General features: G+C 34.6%; 3 protein-coding genes across 4 annotated transcripts; 1 reads left to right on the forward strand and 2 right to left on the reverse strand.

Moving 5' to 3' along the window:
- Positions 1-1,751: 1,751 nt before the first annotated feature.
- On the reverse strand, positions 1,752-3,994 carry LOC149224699 (universal stress protein PHOS32-like). The gene is made up of 4 exons (XM_089386222.1): positions 3,692-3,994; positions 3,433-3,536; positions 2,768-2,886; positions 1,752-2,138 (listed from the first exon to the last, which is right to left on the reverse strand). The coding sequence occupies exons 1-4, from the start codon at positions 3,858-3,860 to the stop codon at positions 1,988-1,990; spliced, it is 543 nt and encodes a 180-aa protein (XP_089242348.1). The 5' UTR covers positions 3,861-3,994; the 3' UTR covers positions 1,752-1,987.
- A 3,692-nt stretch (positions 3,995-7,686) lies between these two features.
- Positions 7,687-10,673, forward strand: LOC149224700 (uncharacterized). Its single transcript, XM_089388255.1, has 3 exons — positions 7,687-8,099; positions 8,372-9,727; positions 9,965-10,673. Exons 1-3 carry the CDS (start codon positions 7,687-7,689, stop codon positions 10,671-10,673), a joined length of 2,478 nt encoding a protein of 825 aa, XP_089244381.1.
- Positions 10,674-15,181: 4,508 nt separating this feature from the next.
- On the reverse strand, positions 15,182-17,533 carry LOC149224701 (universal stress protein PHOS32-like). Of its 2 annotated transcripts, none has more exons than XM_089383593.1 (4): positions 17,130-17,533; positions 16,871-16,974; positions 16,180-16,298; positions 15,182-15,577 (listed from the first exon to the last, which is right to left on the reverse strand). In XM_089383593.1, exons 1-4 carry the CDS (start codon positions 17,296-17,298, stop codon positions 15,427-15,429), a joined length of 543 nt encoding a protein of 180 aa, XP_089239719.1. In that variant the 5' UTR covers positions 17,299-17,533; the 3' UTR covers positions 15,182-15,426. The 2 variants fall into 2 exon arrangements, with proteins under 2 accessions (XP_089239719.1, XP_089239720.1); XM_089383594.1 differs by having other exon boundaries at positions 17,149-17,299.
- Between the last annotated feature and the right edge of the window lie 7,791 nt (positions 17,534-25,324).

Here is a 25,324-nt window from a genome sequence, read left to right on the forward strand (position 1 = left end):
GCCCTAACTCCGATCTTGTGACACAAAAACCCTGGCATTATTTATTTGCGAGAGAAGAAGTGAAAACAAAGCTAGATTCATCGCATTCAGGGCTTTAGGCCGGTCGAGAGTGAGTACGGCGACTCCGTTGGGATAAACGTTGCCCCGAACAAATGATGCAGCTTCCGCCATTTTAGCCAAACTAACAATTGATCCCAAAGCCCTTGCGAATGGCCTCAAACTTTGGGCAGTAGCTCCTGTAAGCAAAAGATGAAGCAGAACAGAGCTTCTCGGCTACTGATAAAGGAGTTGGGGAGCAATTGAAGGGTTCTAATAAAAATAAAGCAGCTCTACGCCGGGTTCCGACAGAGATCAATTTAAACGGTGGATCGAAAGGAGCGTGAAGACAAAGTGAAAAATGAATTCAACAATTTATTTATTTGCGCTTTGCTCGATAGAGTATACAAAGGCTACAACAGCGCTCAGAGGATTTCTTGGCCAACACACAGCAAGGCAAAGGTAAAAGGGCTCCGATACCAAATGTTAGAAAAATCATAAACTTAAACAGCGATTCTGCATGCGGAAAGAACTGAAAAGAATCATTGAAAGTTAATGCCTAGGGATACGGATTACCTCCAGCCATTGGTGAAACTGTTGATGCAATTTCCTTCTGAAACACCACGCTGCAAAAAGGAAAGAAGACAACTAGTCTGAAGGCACTTCCGAGCTCTGCTATCTCAGCTAGATGGTGTAGAACTGAAGGGGATTGAGATGCAAGCTTGGGGACCAAACAGATGAATTTATAGCTAAGCTTCCATCAAGCTTCTGATAGCTATGTGTCAGATGTCCCACAGATCAAGGCAGAGAACTCCAGAGGGGAGTAATGGACCACTTCAGTAGCTCCTAACAATAAATTTATTAGCTGCAGTTGATTTCCTTAACTTAAGGAAACTACTGCAGTTGGTTTCCATAAGTTAAGGAAAGACTGCAGTTTAAATTCCATAATTTTAGGCAGCAATTGTGCATAAACTAATGGAGCTAACATGGATTAGATGTAAATTTTGTTAACGAAGAGGTGATTTAGTTGGATTCAAAATTCATAGTTGATTGAGATTTAGTTTAATTCACAATTATTTATCAATTTACAATTCATATTTATCAATATTAAGGAAAATAGTCTTTAAGTCAGAGTGTTAAATTATGTAAGTCTTACTTGTCATTCAAGTCTGATCTTACTTGGGTTATGATTATTGGTTATTATTAAGTAGAGTGGTTTCTACAAACAAGACAAAAAAGAGTTTGTTCCTAGTTCGTAAGAGGTTGTTGGAATTAGTTGGATGTGAGCTCCAAAAAAGTATCTCTTAGACTGAAGTTGATAGATTTACTAAATTAGTAGACTAGGTAATCAAAATAGTTGATGCTTATTGAAACAAAACTTTATATATAATATTTGATATAAATACAAAATATACTTATATATTTCTAATTAAAATTTTTTTATAAATATATAGTTTATAATATCTAAATTTATTTTTTAAAATTTCAATTATGTATATCACTGAATTTCTATGATAATGTGAGGCCCACGAGGCTTTGGATTGACGGTGAATGGGTGCGCTGTTAAGACACTCTTTGCCATAGGTCACAATCCCCATAGATACTTAGCTTAGTCTTAACTTAAAAAAAAAATAAAAAATAAATAAATAAATAAATTCTATGATAATGTCCAAATATATAGTCTAGAATCTGGATCTGCCCAAAATATAGTAAAATTTAGTATCCATCACAGAGATTGCAAAAATATAGTAAATTATGATTAGTGAATGAGTTGATGCATTAGAGAAAATTGTAAAAATAGCTGAAGAATGGTGCCAAACAGTATGAAATGTTTCGCATAAATGAATTGCGAAAGCTTGCAGATCTGATTTTGGATTAGAAAAGGACATTAGAGGTCCTGCCCACGCTCGAAAACAATAATATAAAATGAAAGATAGAGAAGGTAACGGATTTATTCTTTTACAGGGACACCATCTAAATGCCGCCTCTGATTGTCGGTCATACTCTCTTCAACACAATGCTCGGTTGTGGGCTTCTTTACGACCATTACAGGACACTTTGCACGGTGCACACAAAAGTCACTGACACTCCCCATAAGTGTTCTGCAACAACACCGCCATAATCGTTATAAAATCATACTCCTAAAATACACAGATTATTGAAAAACAAGAATAAAAAATCCATAGATCACAACCCAACAAAGGTGAGATTCAATTTACATTTGAGTATCTCACATCTATAAGCAGTTATGTTTCTGGCATATTCCTTGTATCCTCTATATATATATATAACAAATCAATAGTTAATTTTGTTCCAGGTCTACTCAGGAAACATAAAGTAATAAACTTAATGAGAACAAAAGTTAAATTGTGAGCAACGATGGAACCAAATTTTGAATCGATGGAAGACCAGTCACATTCAAAATAATCTTTTTAAATTTATAGAAGTAAATTTTGAAATTTATAGAAGTAAAATTTGATATTTTAATATTGATAGCTAAATTTATATTTTAATATTAATAGTGAAAACATCTCTTTTAAATTTTAAAATATTCTTGAATCCTAAGATCTACATGAAAATACTTAACACTAATACCCAATATAAAATTTAATAATATCCAACACTAAAACTAATCCACCTTTAGCTAAAACTAATACACCTTTAACTAAAACATAGCCTAATTTTGCAACCAGACCGGAACTACTAATATTGATATTATTTGCAGACATACCTTTTGAAAGTGCCATAGCCATGGCTTCCAATGACGATAAAATCTGCCTTCGCCTTCTCCACTGAATCGCACAGTGCATCTCCTGCATTTTCTTTCACAATCTTTTCCTCCACTTTCGCCTGCAGACAGCAATTGAACAAATTTTTTTAACTCTATATGCTTTTGGGTCTGGAGTTTATCTTGATGGTTGATTTGTAGAATATTTGGCAATTAGTCGGATATGGATATGGTCAAATAATTAATTGTGCCAGTCTGATTGCCAAATTATCCAATATTCGGTGAATAAGCAATAGAGATAAAGATACCCGTTGTTGGATAGTCTTTTAGTGAGACTAATCTTGCATAATTATTTCTATACTGGATTAATTTTAAATTTGGTGTTGTAAATTTTGACTTGACATTTTCTGAAACTTTTCATGGCTGACTTAAATACCCAATAAAATAATGGTTAAAAGTATGTGTTTCTTCTTAAAAGGATATAGGTTCAAACATGAGAAATAGAGTCAAATCCCTATGCAGAGGTGAGTCAAGTCAAATCCCTGAACAGAAATGAGTCTCTAACCCGACAAACAAAAAATAAATCATATAAATCAATTTAATGTCTAACTTAACCATGACCTTAAAAATAAATAATAATAATAATATGAAATGTAAAATATACATACCAGACACCCTCTACAGATATCCCTAGCCTTCTCCATAACGGCCTCGGTAACACGCTCTTGATATTTCTGGATAGCTATTGCATCGTCCAGTGTGAGCACGTACCCTGGTCGCGTCACAGTAAAAAACCAACAGAAAAACATGAACCAAAAGAATTATTGCTGCCTGCCAAAATTGCAGAAACTAAAAGTAGGAAAAGCTACAAGAATTGTTCGAATCAGAAACAATATTATGAAATAGAAGTGTAGTAAAATAACATACAAGGATCTCCAAGGCCTACATAAGATATGGGACGCCATTTAGAATGGCACAAGATGAGAGTGTCGGTGGAATGAAGATGTAGATAATGAACAGCCCACTTCAAGGCATACATGCTCTCTTCGCTTTCGTCCACTGCAACCAATATTCTTCTTTCTCTCGCGCCTTCCATTCTGCACTCAATTAGATTCCGATCCTCTACTTCTTCTTTCTTTCTCTTTTGTGCTCTTGGATCAGCGATAATAATACCAACAATGGAAGTGGTGTGAGTTATTTAAAACACCATTACTAACCACAGAAATAACGAATCTTTGGGCGAATATCAGCGGCCGCTTTCCGAGGATCCCGCAGTTTTCTCTGTGAAGGGCCTGGTATTGCTGCTCTGTCCTTTTCAAAAATCCACTAACGCGAGGGTGCGAGTTCACGCCTGCTTTCCACGTTGGAAGATATGTGAATAAAATGTGCATTTACAACCTAAAATGTGCTAATAAGTTAAAAATTATGTGTTCTTTTTTATATGAGATAAGCTTTGTCAATTCCAAACATATCATGGATGATGTGTTCTTTTTTATATGAGATAAGCTTGGTCAATTCCAAACATATAATGGACAGGTTGAACCATACACATATCCATCACTATTCGATTCATTTTAATTTTATACAATACAATTATAATTTTTTATATTATTTTCAAATTTTTATACTATGGACAATTTATTTAATTAACATTGGTTTTTAGTTAATATTTTTTTTTTTTTTTTATAAAATTAAGGTTACAGGGCACGTAAAAGTATATAATTTTAGCTCTTAATTTGTAAGAAAGAAGAAATGAACCTTGACAAGAACTGGTGAGTGACTGAAGATTCAGGGTTTTCCAAGAAATAAGGTTCTGTGCGGCGGAGCTTGGCGCCCATGGATGAGCCACTGGAACAGGGAGCTGCAGGTCAGAAGTTTCTGGGAGTTGCAGGTCAGATCTTTTTACTATTAATACAACGCTTTGAATGGATTCTGGTCAGTGTGAAGAGCGGGAGAGGTTTCACGAATGCGAGTCAGTGGACATAGAACCAGTGCTAGAAGACCTTCTCACCTGCTGGGGACATGATGTGTCCGAGAAAAATCTGCTCCATTTCTTTCCGAATAGCGCAGTGAAGTCAGGTTTCCTTGACGAGGTGGTGGAAGAAGGAGGTCTGGAAAAAGGCGCTCAGGAAAGGATCCCTGGAAAAAACTTGATGTTGAAAGGAATGCTCCCTAACCTGTCAAGGTCTATGTCCAATGAAGAGGTAGGAGGGGAGCCGAAAGGATCCGGAGAAGAGGGACAAGTGCGAAGTCTTGCCTCAGCCTCTGATGTTGGGGTAAAAAGGATGGTTGTGGAGGCGGATGAAGACAACAGTGACCCTGTTGGAAGGCGAATTGAGCTGTTTGAGGCAGCAGAGACAGTTGCCCTTACTAACCAGAATCTAGGAGAGGGAGAAGCCAAGATGGAGGTAGTGGGTGGGAAGAGGAAGAAGACAAAACTTATCAGAAAAAAGGAGGAGAGGCCTAGCTGCGTTTTTGGAGTGGATATTCGTATAGATCAGGCGATGGAAGCCTCGAAAACCTTCTTAGTTGGCAGAGTTCGTGGAAGAAAGTTCTCGGTAGCTTTCATCAAGGATTGGGCTCAGTCAGAATGGAAAGATGCACCGGGTTAGCCAGAAGAGATCAAGAATCTAGACAGAGGTTGGTTTTGCATTCGGTTTGGGCAAAAGGAGCATGTCGAATGGGTGCTGGAAAAGCACTGGAGTTTCGGGAAGAGGCCAATCTTATTCAGAAAATGGATGCCCCTGTTTGATGCCCAGAAAGAAAAAACGACGGAGTCTCCAGTCTGGGTCAAATTACCGGGTCTCCCTATGCAATTCTGGACCGACTCGGCCTTCTCTTCAATTGGTAATACGCTGGGGAAGTTTCTCGACACTGACAGATCATATTTACGCACTCATGACTGGAGTGTTGCCCATCTCCTGGTAAGTTTAAACCCCAGAGAAGGTTTGGCAGATGCTATGATCCTGAAGTATCGAGGTATAGAGTTTATTCAGACCCTGGACTATGAAAACCTCCCTTTCAGATGTCATCGCTGCCATAATTATGGACATCTGGCCCGGGAGTGCCCTCTTGGACATCGTCGTTGCCGAAGGCAAAGGAAAAGTGGGAAAAATCTAGAAAAAAATTAGGAGGTGTTCACTCAGGAAGAAGGGGCTCAGATCAAGGAGAACGATCTTAAGGCAAACGCTCAGGAGTTGGGTCCGGAGCATGCGGAGGAAGTTGAACAGGAACAGCCTGGGTTTGCAGCAAGTGAGTCTATCTCAAACCCGTTGTCTTTCCTGGGAATCTCAGCAGTCTCTGTAATGGCAGGGACGACTCAGGCAAGTTCACTTCTATCCCCTTCCTCCTCCTTTTGCTCTTCTAATGCTTTTCCTCAATCATGCTGTGATGAGACTGGTCCTTTCAGGAAGCTCTTGAATGATCTACCAGACCTGAAGAAGGGACTAGCCTCATTAGACAGTGTTATAATGGCCATTCCATCTTCTCCTAAGCTGTCTTCTTTTCCCATGGATGCTGCCTCATCTATCCCTCCTAGTGTTTGGGGCCCTGAACCCCCCTACAATCTTAGACCTTTGGCCACCATAAATGGGAAAGGGCCGGTTGTAGGAGGTCTAGAGCTGGACATGGTGTCAGTAGGTCCGAGGAAGCTAAGAGGAAGGAAAACAAATCTGTCGAAGGCACAGTTGAAGGCTGTCATTGATATTGTTGGAGGGAAGCAGATGTCTCTGCCAGGGGTGCTTAGAGCAAAGCAGTCACCCCCTGAGATTTCTCGATGATCATCTTATCCTACAATTGCAGGGGTCTAGCTAGTCTACCCAAAAAGCTAGCTCTGAAGGAACTGGTCAGGACCAACAAACCTGAAATTATCCTTCTCCAAGAAACTCTGGGGAAGGGGGAAGAAGTTACAGGATGTCTCTTCAAGCTACTTCCGGGATGGAGCTTCCATGCCATCGATGCTAATGGACATTCGGGAGGGGTGGTTCTAGGCTTTAACGCGAAGGTGTTATGAGAGATCTCCTCTTGGGGATCGGAAAATGTCTTGGCTATGGAACTATTCTCCAACGAACTATGCATCCCTTTCCTTTTTCTTAATGTCTATGGACCTGTTATGGATCGGGAGAGGTTCTGGAACTCCTTCTTCGCAAAGTCTTTTTGGTCGCACCCAAACCTTATAATCGGAGGAGATCTTAATTTTTCTTTGGGGATGACAAAATCTTGGGGGGTCAGAGCCAAAGTAGATCCCCTTTCTGATTTCTTTCAAAATAAACTGGCCTCTTCTCTCCTGGTGGATGTCTCCTCGGTCAAGTTGCGCCCGACGTGGAGGAATCGAAGATAAGGAGAAGATTGGATTGGGAAGAAACTTGATCATTCCTGATCTGTGAATCGCTAGCAAAAACTTTAAAGGCTTTTAGACATTGGGTTGGGGAAGGTGGTCTTTCGGATCATTTCCCTGTCTTTCTGGAAGTGAAGGGAGATTTCACTAAACCGGGTACTCCTTTTAAATTTAATGCTTCTTGGCTCTTGGATGCTTCTTATATTAGCCTCTTCCATAACACTTGGAAGAAAGATGTTCTCAATGAAGATGAGAGTCGCAGCCAGGTTTTTATGGACAATTTAAAAAGGATGAAGGTCGCCTCAAAGCATTGGGCCCTCCAAAAGAAACTGAAGGAAGAATAAACCTTGAAAATTGTTAACTCTGAGATTGCCCTCCTTGAAGACCTTTACGGTAATGGCTATGGAACAATAGAGTCTTGGGCTAGACTTCAAGAGTTGGAGATGGAAAGAAGGAGAATCCTCCAGCTCAGAGAGGAAAGTTGGCGCTTAAAAAGTAGAGCGATCTAGTTGCAGGCAGGGGACGAAAACACCAAGTTTTTTCAAAATTATGCCAAAGGGAGAAAAACTCTAACACAACCTAGGAAATGAAGAAAGCCAATGGTGAACTGGCTCGTTCTTTTGAAGATTTGACCTCATTAGTGGTCAATTATTTCAAGAATCTCTTCAAAGCGCCAGAGGAAGTTTCTATTGCAGAAGTTATTAGAGTCGCCCAGATCTTTCCAAGGTTCATAGAGGAGGAAGGAAATGACTCCATCATGGCACCTGTTTCTAAGGAGGAGGTAGAAGACATTCTCAAATCCATGAAAAAGGACAAAAGCCCCGGACCGGATGGCTGGACTGTCGAATTTTTCCAACATTTATTTGAATTCATTGGAGATGAGTTAGTGGCAGTTGTGGAAGATTCTAGGCGCACAGGATCAATCTATCATCCCTTCAATGCCACATTTCTAGCACTCATACCCAAATCTAATCTCCCGAGTTCTTTTGACGATTTCAGGCCCATTTCCCTATGTACTTGTGTTTACAAAATTATTGCAAAAATTATTGCCGCCAGGCTAAAACCTTTCCTCTCTAGAAACATTTCCCCTGAGCAATTTGGCTTTCTAGACGGCAGACAAATTCATGAAGCTGTAGGAGTTGCTCAAGAAACGCTTCATAGTCTAAAAATTGGGAAAAAAAAGGAGCCGTTGTGAAAATCGATTTGTCTAAGGCTTATGACAGAATCAGCTGGCTGTACCTTAGGCTTCTGTTAACTCACCTGGGTTTCAGGTATGATTTTGTGAGATGGGTTATGAGCTGTGTTTCTTCTTCTTCCATAGCTGTCCTGATCAATGGAGCGGCCTCCAGTTTTTTTAGTCCTGAACGTGGCCTGCGTCAAGGTTGCCCGCTCTCTCCCCTTTTGTTTTTGCTGGCAGCAGATGGCATCAGTCTTTTGATCCATGACGCAAAAAGACAGGGGACTCTCAAAGGAATTGAAGTAGCACAAAATTTCTGGGTCACTCACCTCCTCTTCGTGGATGACATAATTCTGTTCAGCAATGGTAGTCTCGAGGACTGTAGGACACTCAAGAGGATCTTGGACCTTTTCTTGAAGGCTACTGGTCTCTGCATAAACGAGAGAAAATCCACACTTACATGCACAGGTTTGTCCAAAGATTTGATGCGCATAGTGGAATTGGTACTAAATTTTGAAGTCAAAACATTGGAGGATTCTTTTAAATACCTGGGATTCTTTCTGAAGCCTCACAATTACAGGATAAAGGATTGGAATTGGATCCTTGCAAAAATTGAATCCAAACTGAAACATTGGAGTTACAAGTGGCTTTCCAGGGCAGGTAGGCTTGTGTTAATTAAATCTGTTCTGATGGCAGTTCCAGTCTACTGGGCTAGTCTGACATGGGTTCCCAAAGGAATCTTATCCTCAATTGATAAATTATGCAGCAGGTTTCTGTGGGCGGGGTCTAAGTCTGAGAAAGTTACCCCTTGGATCGCGTGGGATAAAGTCACACGTCCTAAAGAGTGGGGAGGCTGGGGTATTAAAAATCTTGCTTGCTTCTCCCAATCTTTAGCAGCAAAGCTTGCCTGGAGACTCATTTCCACTGAGAACCTGTGGACCTCTGTGTCTAAAAGAAAATATATTGATCCCCTATCAACGCTTGATTGGATCAGATTGCCGCAAAAGACTTCCAAAAACTCCTCAGTGGTTTGGAAAGCTGTGGTCGCCTCTGTCAAAGTCATAGAGAAGGGATTGGCTTGGAGTGTGGGGGATGGAACTCAGATCAGGCTGGGTAGAGACCCTTGGATAGGCTGTTCAGAGAGATTTTCTCTATCTCAGGGGTTGGTTTTGGCCTTAAAAGATAGGGGTCTTTACACTTTAAATCAGGTGGTTGATCCCCGGGTTTCCACCATTTGGAGTCAAGGGTGGATTCGGGGAAGAGATTTAAATTTGGATGATGAATGGCTAGAGGAATGGGACTTGTATAAAAGGGACCTACTCAACTCCTCAGTCAGGCTCTCTGACTCTCCGGATGAACTTAGATGGGTCTTTGCCCAAAATGGGTTTTATTCTCCAAAGATGGGATATAAATGGATGATGTCTCAAAATGGGTGGGAGAATCCAGCTTGGTGGGTTAAATCACTATGGAAGTTAAAAGGGCCAGCTAAAACAAGACTGTTCTTTTGGTGTGTCCTGCTTCAGAAAGTTCCTACCTGGGATTTTCTTCAAAGAAGAGGAAGGATTGGTCCTGGCCAGTGCCCCCTTTGTAAAGACAGTGTCGAAACAGTTCAACACTTGTTTCTTTTTTTCCCTTTTAATTCCAGCCTATGGGCCGAAATGTTAAGGCTGTTAAAAGTTCCTTTTAGGTGGGAAGGGCAGGGGCTCTTGGAAGCTTGGCAGAGGTGGTGGAATGAAACTACCAATGACAGAGAGAGAACCATTCCGTTACTCATCACCTGGGGGACATGGCTTGCTAGGAATCAAGTCATCTTTAAGGATTCTGTCTTCCCTATTGGAAGACTTGCCGCAGAAGGAGTTGCTATTTATGAAAGTATTCCTGTTCCTCAAGCTCTTCCTACTTCCAGAGCTGTTTGTCAAGAATCTATTAGATATTCAATGTCGTGGGCTTATTTTGACGGGGCCTCTGACATCAATGGACGTTGCGGGGCTGGCTTGATTATTCATTTATCAAAGGAAAAGGTTGTTAAAGCTTCAGTTGGTCTTGGCCAGGGCTCCAATAACTTTGCAGAATTGAAAGCCTTACATCTCCTTCTCTATTGGCTTATACTTAGGAATGTGAGAGAAGTCCAGATTTTTGGGGATTCAATGAATACTGTGAAATGGTTTAATGGGTCTCAACGCTGCAGAAATTTCATTCTGATTCCTCTGCTTAAAGAAGCTTCACGCCTCAAATGTCAGTTCATGGAGATCTCTCTCTGCCATATCTTCAGGGAAAGGAATTTTGAAGCTGATTGCCTTTCTAAAGAGGGTGTTGAACATGATATGGGGTCGTGGACTGTCACGGAGGAAGAAAATGGGGTGGTTCGATCAGTCGAACGGCCCATTTTTGCTTAAGATTTGTTTCATCAGAAAACTGTTTTTGTTTTTGTACATATTTTGATACGGTTCATTTTGTTTTTGCTACTAACTTCTTCTGTAGAACTTCTTCAGGGCTTCTGGGCTATTTTCCTTTAATAAGGAGGCCCGGGAAGCTGTGTTTTCTCAATGCTTCTTTTCTGTTTTCCGAGAATCCTTCTAGTGCTTACTGTGGATTCTCTGAGGACATTGTTTGCCTCTCGCTTCTCTTGAACTCTCAGCTTCTGCCTTAATCCATAACTCTTCTGCGTGAATGGGATCTCGGCAGGTGTGCGTGGTCAGGAGGAGACGCTTTTCTTGTTTTGGCTTGGTAACTCTGGTGCGTTTATACATCTCAGGCATGTATTGACAACTGGCTGAGACTTTTCTTTCTCCATATATGGCGAAATCGAGTCTTTCCGCAATGCTCTGCATTTACTCTGTAACTCTCTATTTAATAGATGGTTCGATATTTTTCCTGTGGAAAAAAAAATATATATATATATATATAATTATATTAATTTTATTATAATATAATTTATAGTTATTTATTGAATTTAGGCTTTTGTGATCTATATCAAATTTGTGAGACATGTTTTTGGCATTAATCACATCATAATTAATAGGTCAACCCGTTTCGAACCAGAAGTGTGGTTCATCCTCAGGACAAGATGAAGAACGAGATCATGACTCATCATGACAAGAAGTTAAATAGAATTAGAGGAAATTTTATTAATTAGATAATTAATTAATTAATTAGATAATTAATTAATTAGTTAATTTGTTGGATTTATTTAATTTAAATCTATAACTAAATGAAATGAACTTAAATTAAGAACCTTAAACTTAATAAATCATCTAAATTTTTTAATTAAAAACTAAATAAACTTATATTATTATGGGATAAATAAATGTTTTCTACCTAAATATTTAATTAGTCAAATTAATTAGTTAACTTATTTACCCATATTATTTATATAAATATATACGTAACCAAATATGCCTGTCCTCTTTTAATTTTAATAAAATAAATTTATAATAATACTCTTATATGAAGGATTATGGGATAAGCTAACATAAAAAGTTATTGATTAATTATTTAATTAGTTTATATGTTTTTTAATTATATCTATTTTTGCTTGATTTAATTATGTTTTATAATTATATCTATTTTTATTTAGATGAATAAGTCACTAAGTCAATTATGGGATACCTAAGGAATTAACAAATTTGTATCAATTAATCACTTAATTATTTTTAAGAAAAAATGGATGCAAATTATATATGCTTATGATTCTTTCAGTTATGGTTATAAATAAACATATTTATTTATATATCATGTTTAATCAAAATTATTTAAGAAGTAAATTAATTAAGAAACTAAACTAACTTATTAAATAAAAATAATATGAATATAGAAAGGTAATGAGTACCAAGTAAAAAAGGAAAAACATTAAGTCAAATAGAAAAGGGAAATTATATGAATTCAAATAATCCAAAAGATGAGGGAATAAAACGAAAATGGAAAACCAACTAGAACGAAAAAGGGAAGAAAAAAAGGGGTGGGGGTAGCAGCTAAGAGGAAAGGGCAGGGATCCAACAATCGCTAATCTTCTAGTCATCATCCTTGTTGAGATTGCTCAATCTCCTTTCAATTTCTATGGCCTCCATAAACTTACGGTGATGAAAATGAACAATCTTAGTAATAACCTTGGCCTCCTCAATACATATATGATGTTTAGTCTTCTCTGTGTGTTCTACCAAGGCAGAAGACCGAGTCCTCCCATGCTTAATGTCGGTTGCATGCTCATGAATCCTCTAATTAACTGAGCGCCCAGTTTCATCAATACAGGGGGTCCCACGAGAACATGGAGCTACGTAATCACGTAGACTATATCAAACATGCTATGATGGAATGTTGATGATTGATAGAACAACAAATATTAGATTATGTAGCTTCCCCTTGTCATGTTTGTGATCTTATTTGGGTTATTATGATTATTGGTCATGATTAGGTAGAGTGGTTTGTAGGAGGTCGTTGGAACTAGTTAGACGTAAGAGATTCTATGCAACAAGATAGTTCCTAGATCTCATTCCTAGATTGGTGTGAGGTTGAGAGATTCAATGAGTATATTGCATGATCAAGTAGTTTTTCTATCTTGAGAAAAATCTTTGTGGAGTTATATGTAAACACAAGGATATGTTAATGTATTTCTATGTTGTGATTTTTGAACACTACTAGCACAAGTAGCAATTCTTGATCCAACAGCAGAAGTTGGTCCAACAACTCTTGACCCATTCTTGCCTATGAACCTTGTAAGTTGCAGCACCTCTTTGGAACTTTTCTCACTTATTAATTGTAACTTAAACTAACAGAGTAACCTTTAACACTACTAACAATTAGAACTAGTGCACTAGAGACTATACTTTGATGATTGGCCTTTGCTTATTGCTTTTTGAATGACCCTAGTGCCCCCTTGGGAGGGCTTGAACCCTCAGCAAGGCTTATTCAAGGTCAAAACTTGTCCTTACTCAAATTTGTTTTTCCTATGATTGAAATTTTTTACATAACATTAGCAATTCCATGTTTGGATTAACCCATTCCCTTTTTTCAATAAAACTCCTGTAAATCCAAATTCTGTAGGGTCACATGAATCACTTTCTTCGTAAGATGATATAAAGTAGAGATCCTTTGCAAATTATTTTGGTATCACAACAGATCTCTAACTCCCTTATCTAAAGACCCAAAAACATATAAAAAAATAAAATAATATGTTATTTGTACATGTGCATGGTTATCGATCATATAAATCTGTTGTGCGGAAAGAGAGTAGCCATTGTTTATAGTTTATACACCATTGACAAAGATTTCCAAATTGAATATTGACACAAATAATCCATCATATAAACTCCTGTTATGTGGAAGGAGGGGAGCCACTGTTTAGACACCATTGACAAATATTGCCAATTTGAATATTGACACAGATAGAGATGTTGACCGTGGATGCTCCTCCACCAACTACCGTGCTACCGAAAACTAAAGCGTTGAGGAACCATGTAAGGTTGAGATGGCAAGTGGCCCCACGATATGTTTTCCGGAAGGAAGAAGAATTGAAGAAGACCACGTCAGCAAGCTTTGACGGGTCTATGTATTTGGCGCATCAAACAGAGGACTTGAAAATGATTCTGTTCGAAGTTTTACCTGCGTAAAGGTGATTAGGAATAAATGGAATACATATCTAGGAGATTATATTGGGGTGAGATGTTACAATAGGCGTATGCTCATTGAGAAGCTTTTGAATTACAACACTTTAGAGGAGCGAAACAAATTAGTGAAATTTCTTGAAGGTTGTTATGGAGCATTCTCTTAATGTTTTTTTGGGACCATATTCATAGATGGCTTTAAGAGTATTATGTATCTGTATATATAAATAGCATATTCTAGTATCATGTTTCACTTTTGTTAAATTATGATAGCTCATTGTTCCTATGACAGAGACAAATTAGTCATGAAGTGAATGGTTATCATGTGAGCATTTTCCTACATCGCATGGCATCTATGCACATAAATATTTCATTTGATTAAGAAATATAACCAGAAGGAAGAGACGTTCCAGTTTGTTGGACCCCAATTCAAAGCCCGTATTATGTCAAATATTAATATAAACGAGAAGAAACAAGTTTGCGACAGACCAGGAACACATGGACATGATTTTTTTTTGCTTTGGGAGTGTGATGCAAGAACATCACGAGTTTGGGTTTGGGTTTTGTGGATAAGTTAAAGAAAACTCGTGATAGTGGAAGTTAAAGGTACATGTATAAGTTTGAAGATATTATGATTGAATTAATCATGTAAATGAAGAGACATTTTAGTAGATTAATTATTGCAATTATTAGTGACATCAACATTATGCTAATGTTTGTAAAGATTAAGTTAGACTAGATGTAAATTTTTCTGATGAAGAGGTGATTTAGTTGGATTCACAATTATGAGTTGATTGAGATTTACTTTAATTCACAATTCATACTTAACAATATTAAGGAAAATTGTCCTTAAGTCAGAGTATTAAATTATGTAAGTCCTACTTGTCATTTAAGTGTGATCTTACTTGGGTTATGATTAAGTAGAGTAGTTTCTACAAAAAGGAGTGTGTTCCTAGTTTGTAAGAGATTGTTGGAATTAGTTGGATGTGAGCTCCAAAAAAGTAATTCCTGGATTAAAATTGATAAATTTATTAAATTAGGAGACTAGGTGAATAGTTGATAGATTAGTTGATAGATTTACTAAATTAGTAGACTAGGTAATCAAAATAGTTGATACTTATTTATACAAAACTTTGTATATAATATTTGATATAAATACAAAATATACTTATATATTTCTAATTAAAAAATCTTTTATAAATATATAGTTTACCATATCTAAATTTATTTTTAAAAATCTCAATCATGTATATCACTAAATTTCTATGATAATGTCCAGATATATAGTCTAGAATCTGGTAAAATTTAGTATCCATCACAGAGCCTTTAAATTATGATTATTGAATGAGTTGATACATTATTGAATGAGTTGATGCATTAGAGAAGATTGTAAAAACAGCTGAAGAATGGTGCCAAACAGCATGAAATGTTTTGCATAAATGAATTGCAAAAGCTTGCTGATCTGATTTTGGATTAGAAAAGGACATTAGAGGTACTGCCCACGCTCGAAAACAATAATATAAAATAAAAGATAGAGAAGGTAACGGATTTATTCTTCTACAGGGACACCATCTAAATGCCGCCTTTGGTTGTCGGTCATACTCTCTTCAACACAATGCTCGGTTGTTGGCTTCTTTACCACCATTACGGGACACATTGCATGGTGCACACAAAAGTCACTGACACTCCCCATAAGTGTTCTGCAACAACACCGCCATAATCGTTATAAAATCATACTCCTAAAATACACAGATTATTGAAAAACCAGAATAAAAAATCCATAGATCACAACCCAATAAAGGTGAGATTCAATTTACATTTGAGTATCTCACATATATAAGCAGTTATGTTTCTGGCACATTCCTTGTATCCTCTATATATATATATAACAAATCAATAGTTAATTTTGTTCCAGGTCTACTCAGGAAACATAAAGTTAATGGAGAACAAAAGTTAAATTGAGCAACGATGGAACCAAATTTTGAATCGATGGAAGACCGGTCATATTCAAATTAATCTTTTTAAATTTATAAAAGTAAAATTCGATATTTTAATAGTGATAATTAAATTTATATTAAATTTAATATTAAGAGTGAAAACATCTTTTTTAAATTCTAAAATATTCTTGAAATCTAAAATCTACATAAAAATACTTAACACTAATACCCAATATAAAATTTAATAATATCCAACACTAAAACTAATCCACCTTTAGCTAAAACTAATACACCTTTAACTAAAACATAGCCTAATTTTGCAACCAGACCGGAACTACTAATATTGATATTATTTGCAGACATACCTTTTGAAAGTGCCATAGCCATGGCTTCCAATGACGATAAAATCTGCCCTCGCCTTCTCCACTGAATCGCACAGTGCATCTCCTGCATTTTCTTTCACAATCTTTTCCTCCACTTTCGCCTGCAGACAGCAATTGGACAAATTTTTTTAACTCTATATGCTTTTGGGTCTGGAGTTTATCTTGATGGTTGATTTGTAGAATATTTGACAATTAGACGGATATGGACGGATATGGATATGGTCAAATAATTAATTGTGCCAGTCTGATTGCCAAATTACCCAATATTCGGTGAACAAACAATAGAGATAAAGATATCCGTTGTTGGGTAGTCTTTTAGTGAGACTAATCTTACATAATTATTTCTATACTGGATTAAGTTTAAATTTGGTGTTGTAAATTTGGAAAATCAGAATAAATAGGAACAAACTTTTTGAGTTCGACATTTTTTTTGAACATTTTTTAAGGCTGACTTGAATACCCAAAAAAATAATGTTTAAAAGCATATGTTTCGTCCAAAAAAATCATAGGTTCAAAACATGAGAGATACAATCAAATCCCTGTGTGGAGGTGCGTCAAGTCAAATTCTTGAATAAAAAAAGACTCTAGCCAGGAGAAACAAAAAAATCTTATATCTCAATTTAATCCTTAAAAATAAATAATAATAATAATATAAAATGTAAAATAAACATACCAGACACCCTCTACAGATATCCCTCGCCTTCTCCATTACGGCCTCGTTAACACGCTCTTGATATTTCTGGATAGCTATTGCAACGTCCAGTGTGAGCACGTACCCTGGTCGCGTCACAGTAAAAAACCAACAGAAAAACATGAACCAAAAGAATTATTGCTGCCTGCGAAAATTGCAGAAACTCAAAGTAGGAAAAGCTACAGGAATTGTTCGAATCAGAAACAATATTATGAAATAGAAGTGTAGTAAAATAACATACAAGGACCTCCAAGGCCTACATAAGATATGGGACACCATTTAGAATGGCACAAGATGAGAGTGTCGGTGGAATGAAGATGTAGATGATGAACAGCCCACTTCAAGGCATACATGCTCTCTTCGCTTTCGTCCACTGCAACCAATATTCTTCTTTCTCTCGCGCCTTCCATTTTAGATTCCAATCCTCTACTTCTTCTTCTTTCTTTCTCTTTTGTGCTCTTGGATCAGCGATAATAATACCAACAATGGAAGCGGTGTGAGTTATTTAAAAGACCATTTCTAATCACAGAAATATGGAATCTTTGGGCGAATATCAGCGGCAGCTTTCCGAGGATCCGCAGTTTTCTCTGTGAAGGGCCTGGTATTGCTGCTCTGTCCTTTTCAAAAATCCATTCACGCGAGGGTGCGAGTTCACGCCTGCTTTCCACGTTGGAAGATATGTGAATAAGATGTGCATTTACAGCATAAAATGTGCTAATAAGTTAAAAATTATGTGTTCTTTTTTATATGAGATAAGCTTTGTCAATTCCAAACATATAATGGATGATGTGTTCTTTTTTATATGAGATAAGCTTTGCCAATTCCAAACATATAATGGACAAGTTGAACCATACACGTATCCATCATTATTCGATTCATTTTAATTTTATTACCATACAATTTATAATTTTTTATGTTATTTTTCAAATTTTTATACTATTTAAAAAATAATATAAGGAGTACATTTATTTAATTAATATTGGTTTTTAGTTGATAATTTTTTTTAAACAAAATTAAGGTTAGAGGTGAGGTAAAAGTATATAATTTTATTAATTTTATTATAATATAATTTATAGTTATTTATTGAATTTAGGCTTTTGTGATTTATATCAAATTTGTCAACATATTTTTGGCATTAATCACATCATAATTAATAGGTCGACGCATTTCAAACCAGAAGTGTGGTTCATCCTCAGGACAAGATGAAGAACCAGATCATGACTAATCATGACAACAAGTTAAATAGAGAGACTGCTGATTCCAACGACTAGAAACGACTATTTCGACCAAAGGAAATGGTTTACCAAAGGAGATGGCTATAATTGACTCGATTATTTTGACCAAAGGAAATGGCTTACAAAGGAGATGGCTATAATTGACTCAACTATAGCTACAATCGACCGGACCTAGAATTAGAAGAAATTTTATTAGAAATTTTATTAATTAGATAATTAATTAATTAGCTAATTTGTTGGATTTATTTAATTTAAATCTAGAACTAAATGAAATGAATTTAAATTAAAAACCTTAAAGTTAATAAATTATCTAAATTTTTTAATCAAAAACTAAATAAACTTATATTATTATAGGATAAATAAATATTTTTAACCTAAATATTTAATTAGTGCAATTAATTAGTTAACATATTTACCCATATTATTTATATAGATATATACGTAACCAAATATGCCTGGTCCTCTTTTAGTTTTAATAAAATAAATTTATAATAATACTCTCATATGAAGGATTATGGGATAAGCTAGGTTAAAAATTTATTGATTAATTATTTAATTAGTTTATATGTTTTTTAATTATATTTATTTTTGCTTGATTTAATTATGTTTTATATTATATCTATTTTTGTTTAGATGAATAAGTTACTAAGTCAATTATGGGATAAATAAGGAATTAACAAATTTGTATCACTTAATCAATTAATTATTTTTAAGAAAAAATGGATGTAAATTATATATGTTTATGATTCTTTCAGTTATGTTTATAAATAAACATATTTATTTATATATCATGTTTAATCAAAATTAGTTAAGAAGTAAATTAATTAAGAAACTAAACTAACTTATTAAATAAAAATAAGGGAAGTTTTGTTATTCTCTTATGGTAAATAAAATAAAAATATTAATAATATGAATAAAGAAAGGTAATGAGTACCAAGTAAAAAAGGAAAAACAATAATTCAAATAGAAAAGGGAAATTAAATGAATTCAAATAATCCAAAAGACGACGGAATAAAAACAAAAAGGAAAACCAACTAGAACAAAAAATGGAAGAAAAAAAGGGGTGGGGGTAGCAGCTAAGAGGAAAGGGCGGGGATCCAACGGCTGCTAATCTTCTAGTCATCATCCTTGTTGAGATTGCTCAACCTCCTTTCAATTTCTATGGCCTCCCTAAACTTACGATGATGAAAATGAACAATCTTAGTAATAACATTGGCCTCCTCAATACATATATGATGTTTAGTCTTCTCTGTGTGTTCTGCCAAGACAAAAGACCAAGTCCTCCCATGCTTAATGTCGGTTGCGCGCTCATGAATCCTCTAATTAACTGAGCATCCGGTTTCACCGATATAGGGGGTCCCACGAGAACATGGAATAACATAAACATTTTTCATGTCCTTGGGGTCAACAGGGTCTTTTACAGATCTTAGGGAGCTACGAATAGTGTTAAGGGGTTTAAAGGTTTGAGGGAACATTATGCTTCCTAAGGATTCTCTCAATCTTGTCGATGGTCCCCTGTATGAAAGGAAGATGTACCCCCGAGATTCGATCTTTAGGGTCTTTCTTAACCTTGGAACCACTACTATCTTTAAGAAAAGCTTTCACACCTTGGTGCCTGCTATATCTATTATTAACAAAGAATTTAAGGAGATGGGTTTTCTCTTTATCAAAGTGTTTTTCATCAGAGATTCTCAGTGCACGAGTAGCTAGCGTGTTGAGAACACCCAAATTTTGAGTAGGGAAATGATGGGAGTCAGCATGAAGATACTGCTAAGTGTGAGTTTTCTTTTGAAACACCTGCTGGGAGAAAGAACCATCATCCTTCTTCAAAATGAGAACATCAAGGAAAGGCAGGCACCCATCAACTTCCTGCTCCATAGTAAACTTTATGGAGGAAGATTGATTGTTGAGATGTTGGAAGAACTAATCCAACTCTTCTTGGTCATGAGACCAGATGACACAAGTGTCATCCACAAATATTTTCCATAGCTTAGGTAAGAGACGGGTCGAGGCCAAAGCCTTGGATTCAAAGTCTTCCATAAAAACATTAACAACAACAAGAGACCAAGTCTTCCATAAAAAGATTAGCAACAACAGGGGATAGGGAAAACCCACGGAAACCCCACATGTCTATTCATAGAATTCACCTTATAATATTTTTAAATTTATATAATTATATAAATTTTATTATAATATAATTTATATTATTTTTAAATTTATACACGAAAAAAATATAAATAAATAAATAATAATAATAATAATTAATATTTTTTTTAATAGTTGCACGTAAAGTATATAATTTTATTAATTTTATTATAATATAATTTATAGTATTTCATATTATTTTTAAATTTATATAAGAAAAAATAATTAATTAATATTGATTTTTAGTAGTTGCATGTATATTATAAAATTATATTAATTTTATTATAATATAATTTATAGTATTTTATATTATTTTTAAATTTATATAATTATATCAATTTTAAGCAAAGTCTTTAGAAATCACGTAAGAGAAGTTTTTGGCCGACACATTTTGAACCAAGTGTGGTTCATCATTAGGACCAGATGAAGAGGCAAAGGCTTAAATAGATAGCAATGTAGAGACACAATTTCAATTAACGGCTATATTTGAATAATAATAGTTAAATTATGATATAATTTATTAATATATTAAACACAAATATTATTAAGTAACAGCTATATTAAACGGCTAGTTTTTGAAAAATAATATTTAAATAATGATATTAGTTTATTAATTTATTAAAAAATATTAATAGGTAATGACTATATTAAATGGCTAGTTTTTGAAAATTTATATTTAAATAATGATAGTAGTTTATTAATTTATTAAAAAATATTAATAAGTAACGGCTATATTAAACGACTATTTTTTGAAAAATAATATTTAAATTGTGATATTAGTTTATTAATTTATTAACAACAAATATTAAACAGCTAGTTTTTGAAAAATAATATTAAAAAAAAATCAAACTCAAACTCTAAACAAGGAGGGAAGTCAAAAATTATAAAAAAGAGTCGAGACTAATTGAGACAAGATCATTTAATAAATAAAATAATTAATGGAATAAACTAAACTAAATTAAAAATAACTAATGGAAAAATAAATCAAATCCACCCAATCAAATCTTTTTCAGAAGCGCATAATCTAATAAATTTGTAGATTAAAGTGTGATTGTGCATATATTGGATATATTCTTCAATCTTACTAGATTTAACCTCATATTTTGGATCTTACAATGATTTTGGCAAGCAATGCCCTAGATTTCTAGCTTGTGACGATGCACCCAACATAGGGTTTTTCGTGAAACCAAAAACCTCATTTTGTCCCACCGCTATATGAAAATGATGTCAAAGATGAGGAGATTGATGGGAAAAACTAGTAGATCTAGACTCATTATGAACTCCTAAAAGAATTTGACTAAAAGAGGGGGTAGAGCCCCCTCTCACAGAACCAAACATAAAAAGCTCTATAAAAGAAACCCTAAAATTTGTAGATCAAAACCAAGACAGTCATATAAATTAAATGAATAATAAATATTGATAAAAATCAATCTATAATAAACATCAAAATAATTATTCAATTATTAATTTTATATTATTAAAATTAAAAAAAAAAAAAATCATAAATATTAATTAAATTATAAATTTATTTTAAATTATTACTATTCATTAAATATATATATATATATAAACTAAATCCAAACCATTTATATGTGTAGTAAAACTGTTCCAATTTCCAATTTTATTAAAAATATTGATCTATAAATCATCAATCTAACTCCATTTTAAAAAGACTTATTTTAAAAAGATGGGGAAGTTCAAAGAGGAGGGGTACATATTGTCAAGTTAAAGCATCCTCACTTCGTTAAGAACCATGATTGAAATTGAAAAAATGTTAATGTTATGACGAGGGTGGATATTCTTGTTAGGAAGGGAAGAGATTGCATATTATATATATAGTTAAGTTAGACAAATAAGATTATTTATGGGAATTTAATATATTAAGCAGTACTATAAGAGTACATTTATTTATCATCAATCTAATTTTCACTTTAAATTAATAACTTATATTAAGCAGTACTATAAGAGTACATTTATTTATCATTAATTTAATTTTCATAAATACAGTAAATAAAATAAATTTAATATTATAGATATTATTATTTACAATAATTGAATAAATAATGTTTATTAACATTTTTAATTTAATATTGCAAAAAATAATATAAAAATTGATAAACCCAAAATTATAATTTATAATTAACATGTAAACTAAATTTAATACAAATATAATGTATGTATTTTAAATACAAATATAAAGTATGTATTTTAAAACTAAAATATATTAGAATTAAAATTTAAAATTATTATTAAAAAATCTTCTATATTATTAACCTACCACTCAAATAAGCTAAAAAGATCTTCTATCGATAGTCACCAGTTTTCTTCTACTGGCACGCTTCAAAATTCTTTCCCCATTGGTGAACCATGTAATTCTTCATAAAACATCTTGCAGTGGACTCCTAAAATAAGATTTTTTTGACAAAGGAAGTTTTTAGGAGTCCACTGAAACACACGCAATAACATTTAATCATATACAGGACATGAATTAAATGAAACATTCATACACATCATCAGAACTATAAATTAAAATTGTGAGAAAACACTTATCTTGTAAATGTTTTACACGGTCAATTGTAGATGTTCGGAGTTCCATCTAACCATAGGTGTTGTTACATTCAATCTCTCTACAACAAGCCACCCTCAAGTTTGGGTTATGATTCCATGAGGATAAACAACTCCTATGGGTGTCTATAGTCTACTCACACATCCCAATACCTAGTAAAAACATAGTGACATGACTCCTATAAATATTCCAACCACTAAACTTTATTCCCCATTAGTCTACATAACTTAGAGGGTGATACTTTCTCCTTTGCATTATATTCCTTTAGACAATCTCCATCCCATCTAGGACTCTAGCACAAAATCAACCAAGAATTTATCAATTGGGGGCTCCAGGAAATCTAGCTATATCAAGAATGCTCACAACAACCTTTACACATGATTTTTAGGTATTTTCCCAATAGGGGCTCCTCATAAGCGTAAAATCCTAGTCCTCAACATAAAATCTAGCTCTAAAATGTCTAATTTTCAAGATACAATATAGTTACAACCTCTTGCAGCACAAAAAAAAAATATCTATTTTTTCTTCACTTCTTTCTATCTACATAACTAACTACACTTCCTACTTGAATTTCCTTTTTCCATGCATGATTAACTCTCATGATTCTTAAGGATTCTTCTACCTAGACCTTGTTGTCATAACTAGGAGAGATGACTTTCCCACTAACTTGTTACATGAGTGTACTTAACCACATGCTAGAATAACTAGCTAAGATGACTCTTCTACCAAGCTGCCACGTGTATTAAATGATTTGAGTGTTTAGTAATTCAATAGAGATAAATGGATAATGGCATATTAACTTAGAAAAATGACATGGGTTTTCCACTTAACCTCTACTTTAGCCCCCTCTATTGTGGAATTATTTCCCTTGATGATTATATCCTTATTTGTCTTATAGTCAATGTTGTATTTTTATTATTATTCGTAATTCATGTACATATTACAATATCAGGCTCTTTGGAATTTAATAAATATAGGCTCTATGGCCCAAAACATACTAGCTCACCGACATTCTAATAGACCTATTGTTACATTATAATTCACGGGGATTAATTTGGGATGTTACAATGGTTTCCTTATGAAGTGTACACCATAGTAATGGTCCTTACCCATTAGGGGAATTTTGAGGTAAAAAACGGGCCTCAAAACAAAAGATGTACTTACAAAATTGACTTTAAAAGAACCAATAGGATTCAATATGATGATTGCATGCCTAGGGGAAAATGTTTTAAATGTCAAGTGTCCCTATTGGATGCAAAATTAAGTTTCACATCCAACGAATACCCACTTTGCATATTTCTAAGTACACCAAAATCAAAAAAAGTTGAAATACAGGAAAAATGTGTTCAACATGTGTTTTTTTTTTTTTTTTTGCCGATGTGGGTCTAATATGAAGTATGCATAGTGAGTACTCATTGGATGTAGAATTTAATTATGCATCCAACGAGGGTCTACACTTGACATTTGAGTAAACCTATAAGGAGATAATCCCAAAAGACAATCAAAATAGTAGTTTTATTTCTTTTTCTTTAAAAATTCATAACTCTTAGTTTATTATTTTAACTATTATTTTATTATTTTCCTCAGGAGGCCCATTTTAGACCTCAAAATTCCCCTAATGAATCATTCATAGTTGCATTGTCTTGAGCATTGTGTGTTGGAAATACTGAGAAGGGGGGTGAGTCAATGTTTCTTTCAATTGTTGTATCATGTTAGTTAAGATTTTATCATAAACTAAACCAAAACACAATAAGTAGAACAAGAAAATGTTTCTATTAATCAAGATGGTGAGAAATCCAATCCTGTATATCAAAAATTCAAGCTCCAACATGTACAACAAATCTTTAACTTCTTCAAGGCTCCAACCTTGAATGAGGACGCCAATCCTCCTAGGCTCCAACCTTTCCAAGTAGTCTTCAAAAATCACTTTTACAAGATGTCTCCAAAATAAACTTCAAAGGTTTCTACAAAGTCTTCTCAAACTTGCTCCAAGAATGTTTTAAGTCTACAACAACAAAAGCTTCAAGTCTGCTAGAAGATGTCTCCAAGTCTGCATAGGAAAGTCATTAGGATAGCTTCAAATATACTCCAAAGGATACAAAATATGTTGCTCCAAAAGATACAAAGGATGTTTCTCCAAAACTTAGAATATGTCTACACTCTCCAAGATTGAAAATCCTCACATATCCAAGTCCACTACAATTTTGTCAAAGGCTGAGATTCCTACTTCAAAAGGCCAAGTGTACTACTCCAAATGGGTTGAGATTTTTGTTCCAAGAGGCTAGGAGTACTGCCGCAAAAGGGGTCTGAAAGTATGCTCTTGAAGGGCTAAGAGTTTTGCTCAAAGTGGCCAAGAGTACTTCTCAAAATGATGTCTGAAAGTATTCTCCTAAAGGGATAAGAGTTCTACTACAAGTGGCCAAAGATTCTTCTCCAAATAAAGGTCGAAATTTTTCTCTTGAAGGCCGATAATTTTGCTCCAGAAGGGTT

The sequence above is a fragment of the Pinus tabuliformis genome, chromosome Q (assembly GCF_031772625.1).
Source record: "Pinus tabuliformis cultivar Carrire ecotype Pingquan chromosome Q, CPIR1, whole genome shotgun sequence".
NCBI classification, from domain to species: domain Eukaryota; kingdom Viridiplantae; phylum Streptophyta; class Pinopsida; order Pinales; family Pinaceae; genus Pinus; species Pinus tabuliformis.